General features: G+C 36.1%; 1 protein-coding gene across 1 annotated transcript in view; it reads right to left on the minus strand.

Moving 5' to 3' along the window:
* The window catches only part of CCDC171 (coiled-coil domain containing 171), a 149,963-nt gene that overhangs the window by 95,617 nt on the left and 41,676 nt on the right, over nt 1–12,670 (minus strand). Inside the window, 4 exon segments of the mRNA XM_062609002.1 lie at nt 1,407–1,607; nt 3,504–3,593; nt 6,408–6,511; nt 11,464–11,566. Coding sequence (XP_062464986.1) covers nt 1,407–1,607; nt 3,504–3,593; nt 6,408–6,511; nt 11,464–11,566 — 498 coding nt within the window.

Consider the following 12,670-nt stretch of genomic DNA (forward strand, 5'->3'; position numbering starts at 1 on the left):
ATTCCTCAAGCCATGCCTCATTCATTTACACTAATTTTCATGTAAGTATAATAGATACAAATATTTTAGTGAAAACATAATAAATTGATGCAAGTTACCAACACACTTCAGGAACAACAGCATGCAACAGAAATTTCAGCCTTCATCCTTCTAGTACATATATGCAACTTAGCAATTTCGATTAAGACAACAATAGAAAGCTGTACCTCAAAAGCCACAAGAAACAGAGCCTTTATTCCAAGTCAGTAAACTATTGCAAAGGTTCCCATTGTTTTTCAGGGGCCTTGGATGAGGCTTTACATTAAGAAGTTGTGTTAGCGAGATGGGGAACTATGCTTTTTCTGAGCCCTTTCCATTATACTTCAGTGCATTTTCTCAAAATTACTCAATGGTATTTTTAGGCAATAAAAAATTGCAGTTTAGTTTAAACTTCACTTCTAGCAGATCTCATTCCCTACTGAAAATTCAGTGTGTCACCACCATTACATTTTTGCTTGAGCTGTGACAAATCAAGGATGGTAATTATCCATTTGGCGTGAAAAGGAGATCCCAAGACCCAAAATCAATTCACACATGTTGAATGCAACCACAGTGTTGTAGACATGCTGACTTTACAATATAGCCAAGCCTGTAGTTTCATTCACTTTAATCATTATCTCATGTGTATAACAATTCCAGCTGCTTCATGTGGACACAAATTAAATACCAGACTGTAAAAGAGGTGGAAAGAATGTTTTCTTTTTACTCAGTTGGCATCCATGTCCAAATCTGGGGAAGTAATGAGCTCAATATGCACAACCATGATAAAGTATATCATTGCTATTGCTAGTACTTTCTTGCTTTACTGGGGGAGAAAAAGCAATAAAACTAACATCTGTAAACAAATATAAGGAGAGAGATAACAGTTCTGAAACAAGACTTTGTGCAGCAATTCCCACATACAGCATACCACAACAAGCTAACAGGTAACAAATAAGAATTTCTAGGGTTTGCGTCATGCAGGCGAAACTACCTCAACTCCACATTTGCTATCTATCAATTTCCATGTGAATTAGTAACACATGATGATGACTATTGTATGTTTCAATTGTAAAACATTTTTGTTAACTTTCAATTTGAAAGAAAGAAATAATTGTTCATCAGGCATAGCTCTTTAAATAAACTTAGTTGATCAAAAAATCAAACACTGGAAGGGTTAAGTTATTAATTCTGCTATAGAAGGAAGGAGAACGAGTATGTCCTGAGATCCTGTAGATATTAAATACATATTTCAAAATACGTATCTTAAAATCATATTTCAGGGATAAATCTGTTAAGACTAAGAATAACCATTTGATGTATGTAAATGTATAAAGTTAAGATTAAATAAAGACGCTCTTTGACAGTCATCTTGTCTTTGGTAATACCTCCATATCCTTCTGGTAAGCCCTGGTAAGCTTCTGGATTTCATTTTCAGATTCTGTGACACGTACTTTCTCCTTCTCCCAGCATTGCTGTACATTCAGCAGTTCAATTCTTAAAGCTCCTATTAAAGTCTCTCTGTCTGTACATTTAGTGTGCAGATGATTTAACTCTTTATTGGCATCATCTAGGTTATCCTGAGCTTCCTGTAGAACAAAATCATGGAACAGAAGAGAATTTTACTCTATAAAATGTTCCCTAATATCCAGTGCTCAGCATCTGAGGAAGTAAACAGTTGTATAGCCACATGTGTTCAGAAGACTGCAGGCTAAGCTAAGTATCTTTCAAAAACAGAATTTCAAAACTAACAATAGTCTTTCTCCACAGTTTGTTACTAGACAGCACCAGAAATCCATTTCAGAGTTAAAAGCACCATGGTGCAGTGACCTTCTGAATCCCCTCTACCGCCGCAACTGAGATACAGAATGCATGGATGCAAGTTATTCTCCACAGAGAGTAGAAAGCTCTCAGAGCTAGTGAAAAGATACACTATGTTCCTAAGTAAATCTCCGATTCATTACAGCTGAGTAGGTAGACAACACAGACATCTGCTGTTACCCACTGCATTCTTTGTCTGCACAGTAAAAAAAAATGCGACTCTCTTTGGAGACTGGACCTTTGGAAGAAACTAATAATCAGAAATTACCATAAATACAGTCATTACATTACTAGTACCAAGTCTTGCAAGGTAAACAAAGAACTGAATACACTACCCCTTTTCAGCCAGAAGATTGCTGAGATGGAGTGGACAGATACACATGCTTTCCACTCCTACAATCACTGCACTTCCAGCACTGCTTAACTTTGCTAAAGGTCAAACTGAAAGCACTGTTTGTTTTTCATAAAAGCATAGCTGCTTATATGGGAAATATAATAGGAAAGATAATTCCAAATTCATCAGACAGTGACAACTTTCATTCTTCGTAATGAAAACACTAGAAGATTAAAGCAATGCCAATTTTGTAACACAAATGCTGTCAAGACTGTATCTAGTTTGCATTCATATATACAGATTTATCAGCAAAAATTTAAAAAGAAACTAGTGAACTGCATAAAACCACCACCATCTGCGTGTAGCAAATTCAGTTTTTGCATGAAGAATACAGGTATCTGTTACAATGGATTGGAAAATTTTTAGGTGCCTTAAAAAGGTGCTGCAACAGAAGCAGAAGACTTAAGTTCTCCGAACATAAACTGGTAAAAAGAGTTTCAATCAGATAGCAGATCACATGCAAGTAACAATTAGTATGAAGATTCAATGACTGCTGCAGAAGCATCTGTGACTAAAGTGATAAAGCAGCATATTCCCAGCAAAAGAATCTGAGTAACACTGGGAACAGAGATGTTCTATTTTGGCAGTAATATAATATACTGCCAGTTGGGAGATTAAGTTTAACCATGACCTCAGGACTTCCTCATTCCCTTGGCCATTGATGTAACCAGACAGGACATTACTAAACGGGTGTGTCAGCCAAAAACAGAGATCAAAAAAAATTCTTGTTCAGAAACTAAAGAAAAAAGTTCTCAAGTATTTTTATCAGTACTCAGGTAGATTTTATACTATACTTCAGGAAATTTTGGGCTACACACTGTTAAGGGTGACCTGATGCTTCATACATGCATTAACTTGTCAGATAAACACAATAAAAATTAACAAAGGAAAGGACATCTTTAATAAAATGTGCTTTCATACAAACAGAGGTAGTTAAATTCTCTCCCCCTTTTCTAGAGAAAAACAATTAACAGGAAAAAATTACCAATGCTGATTTCAATATAAAACAATAGTTTGCAAGTTGATAAATCTATTTTGAATTATTTCAGAACTGCAATCAGTTGTTATCAGAAAAGATCAGTTAGGTAATCTAAAGTGGTAACCAGAATAAAGCAGCATGTCTTCACACAAGCTTGCAAGGTAAACTCGTCTGCTCAACAGAATACAACAAAGAGACTTAGTCTGATAAGATAAAAAGGTACCATAATTACAGAAAAATACATTTTTTTGCAGAACTTTCATATTTTATGTTAAGTCCTTGAAACCATACCTTGAGGTCTTCACTTAAAGCACACATTTTCTCTTCAAATATCTCCAGTTCTTTTGTCTTCTTTTCACACAAAGCCTCCATTTTCCTAAGCTGTGAAAAATATGGAGGTCAAACAGGCTTTTACAAAAAAGCTACATAATCATTTGAATACAAGAATTTTATATATAAATAAATTTTTAAAAAAAGTTTCTAATTCCTTTGGCAATATTCATACTCTACACAATAATGCGCTATTACAAAAGCATTAAGATTTTTATAATGATTTAAGATAAACAGCAGTGGCAGAATCCACAACTGAGTCCAATATTAAATTTCCCATTAACTTGCAAAATATCTGACAAAAAAACAAACTTTGAAACACGTAAAAATGTAACAAATTCAGATTATAATCTGGCCAGTGGTTTGAGAAAATGAGCTCTCAAAGTGAGTGGCAGAAACTGTCCAGCTGCAAGCCTGGTCTCTACTTTTTATGGAGGGCTGGGCAGTACTCATATACTCAGAAAAAGCATCCATGTTCCTGAGACTCACTGTGACTACTGAGCTACTTGTGATGTTACAAGCAACCACCTTAGAGGTAGCTCATGATCAGTATGTGCACTAGCTTCACCTTCCACTTTCAAAAAAGATAACGACATATCATTATAACCTGTGTCTTTACCCGATGATGAAGTTAGCAATACAAATGTCTGAAAGAAAGCATCGAATAGGCATGTATTATAGTTCAGGTTACTGCTGGTACTTAAACATTAAGGAGCAACTCAGAAGTAAAAAAAAAAAAAAAAACATTTACAGAATTTACAAATTACTTTGGAAATTAGGTTTTGATTTTATCTCAAATCAGGAGACTTGGCAGAACCCTTAGAAATAATTACAGTAAACTACAGAATGCTACTGGAGTATTTGCAGTCTTTCTGTTGGTTTACTAGTGTTTTCTGTCTCCTCAAAAATATTCTAGCATCTGCACTATAGAGAGAGTTGAAAGCCTGTTATCTGTCAAAAGCAAAACACTTATGCACCTTTCAGTCACACAAATGAATTAGATTGTTTAATCTAATGCTCTACACAGTAAAAGAGGTGACACATGGCAAGTTTACCAGCATATTTCACATGTACATACAGGTGCATACATATATTAAGAAGTCCATCAATATGCAGCGTCTTGTTTAAAATCTCTCTTCAAAAAAGAACCAATAATTACTCAAAACTAAGCCCTTACTGCTGTGTATTAAAACATCCTGTTTTTATTGCACAGTGCCCTTCATAGTCCCTTTGTGCATTATTGCATTATTAAAAAGTTTTATTACTAAACATATCTAATATATAAAAAGCCAAAAGCGGAGTTATCTATGGAGGTGGGGATAATCAAGAAGGACAGAGCACTGCCCTTTATGAAGGTGCTCAGTGATCTCCGGCTCTATATGACAACTTCAGGGTCAGTCACACGCAGTCCTACTGGGAAGTCTTGTGGCACGTAATCTGTTGGTCCTGCTCTGCTTGCGATTTATTTTCCTTGACAGTTCATTCTTCTTTCTGTCAGAATACTCTCTTTGCTTTCTTAGCAGCCACCCCCTTGGTCTCCCCACTGCTGTCTCTGGCACAGTTTCACAACAAAGCACATCACTAAGCCAAAGCCTGCTGAGTCGACTTTTCAACTGCGCTGCCTATCACGTGACATTCCCCCTCCCAAATAACAATTCACTGTGGGTAATATGTTCCTAGTTACTCTTCAGCTTCCAGACTTGGGTCTCAGAAGAGTTTCATAATGACTATGCACATCAGTTCTCTTATCTCACTGGGAGATACCTAACAGTGCTTGCTGTTTGCAAAAGTATAACTGCTTCCATGGTCACTTATTTTTGTGCCCACAGCAATCTCAAAGGTCTTGCGGGAGACCATTCCTCTCCCAGTAAAAAAAAGACAAAGCTGACACACTTTTTTTGCCTGGGTTTTTTTTTTTTTTTCTTATTTAAACATTGTGAGTGACTAGCTGGACTATGCATTTGTCAAAACAGAAGACAAAACCTAGAAATCAAAAAACACTACTAGCTTTCTTACAGTCTTATCTATCAGACCTTGCCCTTCTGTATTTGCCAATTTTATCCACAGATAAGTGAATTACAAGTTTGCACAGAAAGCTTTAACAGTGCAGTTAACTTCTCTCTACAGCCTTTAAAGCCACAAATTCATAAAACATTTACACCAAGAGAATTCATCTAATCATATTAGAAATACAAATGAGACAATAAATGTAAGATTGTGACTTCTCAGACAGTGAAATAAAAGACTAGTAGGACTGCATGGAAAACATTTGATTTTTTTTAAGGGTAAAACTTCCAAAACTGAAATAGTTCCATTACTGTCCTAGATAATTTACAAGTATTGTCACTGTCCTATTTTACTTGAAAAGACCTCAAAACAGCACCAAAAGAGATTTCATTATAAACACACATCTCTGAAAATTATGCCACTTTCTAAATGTACAAGGGAAGGCACATTTACATAACCAGTATCAATAACTGCTGAGGCTCAGGTGTTGTATATTTAGGAATACTGCAGTACATGCTGCCCAACTCTTACGTCATCATCTTTTAACTGAAATCCTAGACATGAACGGCTCATTTTCCTGAAAAATTATTGAAAATAATAACCCCAACAGGCTTAATATGAAAACAAAACCAAATTAAACTAAAAAGAAAAAAAAAACTTCTCCCTGTCCCCCAGATTTAAGTGAAATTTCACTGTAGGGCTAGCTTAGCGAAACAGTAGTGACAGATTATTTCTTTGGGTATATGTGAATCTGTCAACTCAACATTCCCACTCTTCTGACTTTTTTTTACAAGCAAAGCGTATGTACTGCTGCAGGCCGAAGGCAATACATATAGAGCCAAACAGTGCAAGTGTTACCTCATTAGACATATCTTCCAGCTTGTTCTGGTAAGCTGTCAAGGTACACCTCAAAGTCTCAAGGACAGAGAGGCTCGAAGGTTTATCTTTGTCCTTACAAGTGCCTGAAGGAAAATACAGAATGAAAATTAAGCCTTAAAGCCACAGAGAAAAAACTACTCACCCTGGATGAGAGGTATTAAAATTAGTCAGTGCATCAATGACAGTACAAAATACTGAACAGCAGCTTTGTTTGCCACAAGAGATGCAGCCAAACAGCCGTACTTTTACAGCCAACACAGCTGACAGACATTTGTATAAAAGCTTTAATACAGACACAAAACTGTAAATTCTGGATTACATTTCTACTTAATATATATTTGGTATGTGGTCTCACATGTAATTCTACTGTGGTCAAGTCTGTGTCATGCAGTTGGACCAGCCAACTTTAAAACCACATAATAACACACTTTGAAAAACATGTTGCCCGAAAGTTCAAACATATTACACTTTTCCTGACATTATTTTGCTGTTGTGACTAAGCATGCACATTATAAGGTAGTACTTCATTTACTCAAAGCTTTACTGAGCCAAAGATCACATGACTATGTTATGCTTGGAGAGGTCTTAAAAACCTTTTAAATGATCTTGAATTTCATTCCAAAGGAAATAATAAAAAAAATTTATTATCTGTCTGCAGAGTCTTACATAACGTTTCAATTATAAATCTTAAAGCTGATATATCCATTATACACACACTACACTTATTTATTAAACCTCTAGACAGAGACTTCTGATCTGGCTCCCTTAATTAGGGACATATGAACAAGCCTGAGCATTCCAACGCCCATAGTACAATGTGCTAAGAAAGCAAAACAACATTGTATTGATCAAGAGGTCATAAGATGTCAGCTGATATTAAATTTCCAAGAACAAACTATTCATTTTTTTCTTGTGTTACAGCAAAACACCAGGTTATTGACAGATTCTTCTTCTTAACATTATTTATATTACTAAGTAACATTTACAAACTTACTTTGTAACAAATTCCAGTACCAACTTTTCCATGAGTCTTAACATGTTTCTGCTCTATAAGCAAAACTAACTTTATCAACATTAATGACATCCTCATTTTGCAAAAGAGGTGAATAAAATCTGTGGCATTTGAACGCTAAACAGTCATGACTCCTAGCAGAACTGAACGATCACACAAGTGTTAATCACCTCTGAATGGTCAGTGACACAAAGCAGTTTACCTAGGGTGGCTCAAATCAGATAGTAAATTCTAAGCCTTTTCTTTGGCCTACATAAAATTTTGACAGCTAGAGGAGATGCACTAACCTCTGGCAGGTTTTTTTGGTGGGGGGGTGTTTTGGTTGGTTGATTGTTTTTTTTTTTTTAAATCCTAAGGTTAGTTTTATCTAATAAGCATGACAGTCTACTCAAAGCATTACACAAAAATGATGAATTTGTCCTCCAGGCTATACATAATGCACCACTGGCAGTCAGTGGAGAGCTTATGAGCAAGTCAGAAAACATTGTCAACAGCTGATTTTTTTTTCAATTAGTTAGCCTCTTGTCTTCCAACCCTTTGATAATAACACAAGGTATAGATTTCTATTCAAATTGGACACTAACTTTTCGTTTTGATTTGCCAGCCAACTCTCACTGACAAAGTCACACCTAGTCAAACCAATGAAGATTTGCAAGATTTTTTTCAGTAAATGAAAAATATCTGCGATACAGTACACAAGTGAATTTAAAATGAATGCACATCCCACTGGCAGACTTCCACTCTGTCCTGTCAGACACTCCGGTTAACACAGTTTCTAAAGATCTACAGAGTCAGGGAAAGGCAAAATCTTCTTAATGAGACTCCAGTGTCCTTAACTAAATCTCGATTCCTAGAGATGCCCCAAATAGCAATGTTACACTTAAAAGCAACCAAAGACGAATTCATAAAATCTGACCTTTTGTGAGAAGTTTAGATTTCACATTTAAGAAAGTGACTAGTAACATCTTACTATCATTTTTATCACTTAACCACAGATACAGTTGAAGATGTACAGGTCTCCAGTTCCATCTTCTCCACTACAAGAACAACTTTTCACTACTATGCATTGCAGGAACATTCTGTGGTCACTTTGTTGCACAGAAAAAAGAAAGCATTATTCTTCCATACTTCTAGTGAAGGTAGAGAGTGAATTCTCATTCAGTTTAAAATGAGTCAATCTAGGGGTTTTCTTCCATTTTCATCAAGCTGTCTAAACAATGTATCTGTAACTCCACAGTCCCAACCCGCAATGCTGTCACCGAAAAATACCTCTGAACTATCTTAATTTACATCATGTTTGCCAAAACCATGTTTACCACTAAACCTTCTATGTTGGCATTCTTCACCTTTGCTGCAACCCCATTTTCCAGGCAACCCAGTCTGCCAAGAGAAATACCAGATTCCACCTTCCTACACTAGCTGAAAACAAGACTATGGCTTTACTACTGGCCAAATCTTGTCTGTGTTCAGGTACCTATGCAGCAGACATGCAACATAATCCAAATGGTGCTCTCTTGCTGCAGAGGTCCTATGACAGCAATGAGAAAAAAAGAAACAATACTTTTTGCCCACTATCATCTAAGAGTTTGCGGGAAGAATTGTGGGAAAATGCCAGGTTCAGTGGGAATATGACAGGAAGTATACAACTGAGTAAGCTCTTCAACCTGCTGCTTCAGACTTTCTAATAATGGTACTGGGCCTGTATAGGATAATCTTCTTCATAGCAGCTTATATGGTGCTGTGGTTTAGATCTTTGACCAAAACAATACTGGTGGCCTCTGTTAGATGGTGACACTAGCTCAAAGCAGTTAACACTTCCAGCACTTCATACTCAGTTCACTTCTTCTTTCCAGATTGCTACAACCAGAATTTTTTTCCTCTTTTTTTCTGTTCCTGAAGACAGGCTTCCCTGAGCATAAACCCTGCTGCTGAATAACTGCAAAATATGGTAGACTGAATAGGGACAAACTGAAATAATGCAAATTGCCCAGTAAAAAAAATAGTGCTATAGAAAACTTATAAAGGTCACTTTAAAAGGAGAGGGTACGGATTTATGCTTGTTATTTTTGACTGTATAAAAAAATAAAATAAACTTTTTAAATACTTCACTTCTTAATCTTAAAAACATATAATCTTCTCTTCTTTTTCCCATAGAGCCAAATAATCACAGCCCAATTATCATAGAAGTTAAGGGGCTGGATGTTCATAATGACAGATTTCTAAGCAGATCTCTCAGCCACTTGAGCTGAAATTTAAAAACACCACCAAGAAAGACTGCCCAGCCACCTGTGGCTCTTGTAACCCCTGCTAGCCAATTAGACTACAAAGACTTATTTAAGATTTTTACTTTTATTTGCACCTAGGCATTCCCATTTCAAATACATTAAACGTTTTCTTGAAAACTGCAAGAAATGCTGTTACATAATAAATCTCTAAGTACAACACAGCAAGGCAGCAGCATTAAAATTGGTTTCACACTTAGAAGTGTATTAAATATGTAGAACTTACTCCATGTCTTAATCTATACGCATTTTAATATTAGCTGTAGACTTAATGCACAGCAGAGTAAAATTTGACTTTCTGCCTCAACTGAGCCTCTGCAGAGATGAAGATGAAAACAGATCTCTTTAAAAAAAAAAAAACCTTTCAAAGTTTACCTTAAAAAAGGCAAATTAATACTGAAGTTACTGTTACTGAATCCCTAATATCATAGAAACAGGTCAAAGGTGTTCCTCTGCAAGGTTTACCACGAGGGAGAACAGAAAACCTACCCAAAAGACAATTACTGTTTTGGAAGCTTCACTTTGGCAGCAGCATTCAACTCCCCACAGAATTGCTGAAGCCCCTCTGGACATGTGAAACTTTGCAAAACTGAGGAAAACGTACCATTTGAAGAGCTTTTCTGTCTGATTTATCTATACTAAACCTATAGGTGTTTCCCACAGGAATTAATTTTGTAATTACAGAATAAAACTGATAGCAGCTCCCAAATAAAAGGATTATATAACCCATGTGAGAAAATCAATGCATCACAGATTGAAGGCTGGCTTTTAAGCACAACAGAAACCTCAAGAAGTTCCTTTATTCAATTTTGACTGTACCAGGCCCTAAAAAAAAAAACTGTGAAGATACAAAAAAAATGCATCATCATTTAAAAGTGTTATACCACCCATTTATGCCTACTGTTGCTAAGAAAGTATAGAAACATATAATCACATTTTACATAAAAAAAACATTTGCTCTTTAAGCAACATTTTGCCTTCCACTTTAAGCTAGAAGCATTTTGTATCTAGGATGTGATTTTCTACAAGGTACCCACAGAGAAAACTTTTACAGAGAGTTTTAAATGAAGACCAGAAGTGTACTATTTTCATGTTTGAAAAAAAATTAGTAGCTGTGAAGTTCAACTTGTTTATGTTAGCCACTATTTCAAATGTTTAAGCAGGCAGCAGTTTGTTGAGTTTGATACAATACTTGCATATAAAGCTAGGCAGCAGAGTGATGGCCACTGACCTGCAATTAATTTTAATGAAAACAGAGAAATATCTGTTCTGTGTAAGATTCAATGAATGCAATATAGTACTAATCCACAATCAGCAGTAAAAAGTATTGTATTACATCATGTGTCCTACACAACCTTTTTGAATATATGACCTTTAAGTTGCTGAAGGTTGCCTCAGAATTTGGCTCAGTTCAGGCAAAACATCTGTTCCCTTTGCAGGTATACTGTAAGGCCTTTTTTCTCAGTTGGATTTAGAGCACAGCAAGTGAGCCCTTTTCTGACCGATCATATACACCCCAGCATTTGTAAATCAAGCTCTGGGTTGACAACAGCAGGTCCACATTCTGTCACCCTTTCTCAGCTAGCAAGGCCATTTGACTGCTGTGAGAACTGCTCTTATCATGTCATCAAATCAAAGCATGTTGAGAAGAGGGAATGCAAGAGGCATCTGCAGAATTCCCACAATGTAGTGACTTTGGAACACTGACAGATGCATCTGTCATTTTATACCTTCAACTAACCTGCTGTCCGCTGGCCTGACATAGCAAAGCTGTCCAGGAGTAACTTCAGCTCTCTCATGTTGCTTTCATACGTCTCTGTTAGAAAGACCTGGTGTTTCTTGGCCTTTATTTGACAAGGATATAGACAAGACAAGAAGGGGAAAAAAGAAACCCATTAAAACAGTAAACAGAAGAAAAACAGATCACAACAGTGTTTTTGTTCCCCTTTAAATTTAAATTCCTGCTATATTTCTCATTACTCCTTTTATTAAGCCAAAAGACCTAACATGACATGACAAACAAGTAACACAGAACCACTAAAAACACTTAAAATACAACTAAAGACTTCAGGTAGTCAAAAGAAAAAGTAGATGTACTAAAAGCTAGCCTTGACTTCCTTCTGCTTTAAAAATATCTTAATGAATACTAATTAACTACTACTCATCTATGCAATGAGATCTATTGTTACACCCTACAAGGGCATCCAGAAAGACACCAAACTACTGGCAGACAGGCTAGAAATCCATGATCTGGCACTCAGTCAAATCCCACACCTATTCGCATTGCAAACATGCCTACTTTAATTGTTAGTATCTTCCATACTTTATAGTGATTTCTTCAGTATCAAAACCTTCTCCTTATGCATGAAATATAAAGCATCAGACTCCTTCAGCTCCTATCACTGAATTTTCTTAAAGAAAACTGCCTACTACGTGCAGCCTGTTGTTCAAATCAAGACACTGGCTTTATTCTGAGGGCAGAAAGGTATTACAGCAGATTTTTCAATCACTACAATAGAAAGACTACGTAAAATCATTCCTTCAATTTGTATCTGATATTAAATCCTGCAATTTTCAAAGACATGCGTCTGTAATTCCAGACAAGACCAAGGTCTTCTTGGACACATGGAGTTCTGACTTCTCAAAGAAATGTACAGTTTTAGCAGCTGACTGACAAAATGTAATACATCTCGGCAGTTTAGAAAACAAACACCCCCCCCCCCAAAAAAAAAACAAACCACCCCAACAACCCCTCTCCCCCTCAAATTAAGAGGAAAATAGATCTAAATAACTTCATGATTTTCTTATGACAAAGGTTTTGCTCAAATACGTCTCATTGCTTTTAATTATTTTTATTCTAAATTCTAACACCTATTGCAGTAATTTCCATTTCTACTTGGTGATGGAAGGTTACCCTTTTGTACTGAGAAAAATCTTACTATCATTTC

This window comes from Pezoporus occidentalis, unplaced genomic scaffold (assembly GCF_034315485.1).
Source record: "Pezoporus occidentalis ecotype Australia unplaced genomic scaffold, CSIRO_AGI_Poc_V1 ctg133, whole genome shotgun sequence".
NCBI lineage: Eukaryota > Metazoa > Chordata > Aves > Psittaciformes > Psittacidae > Pezoporus > Pezoporus occidentalis.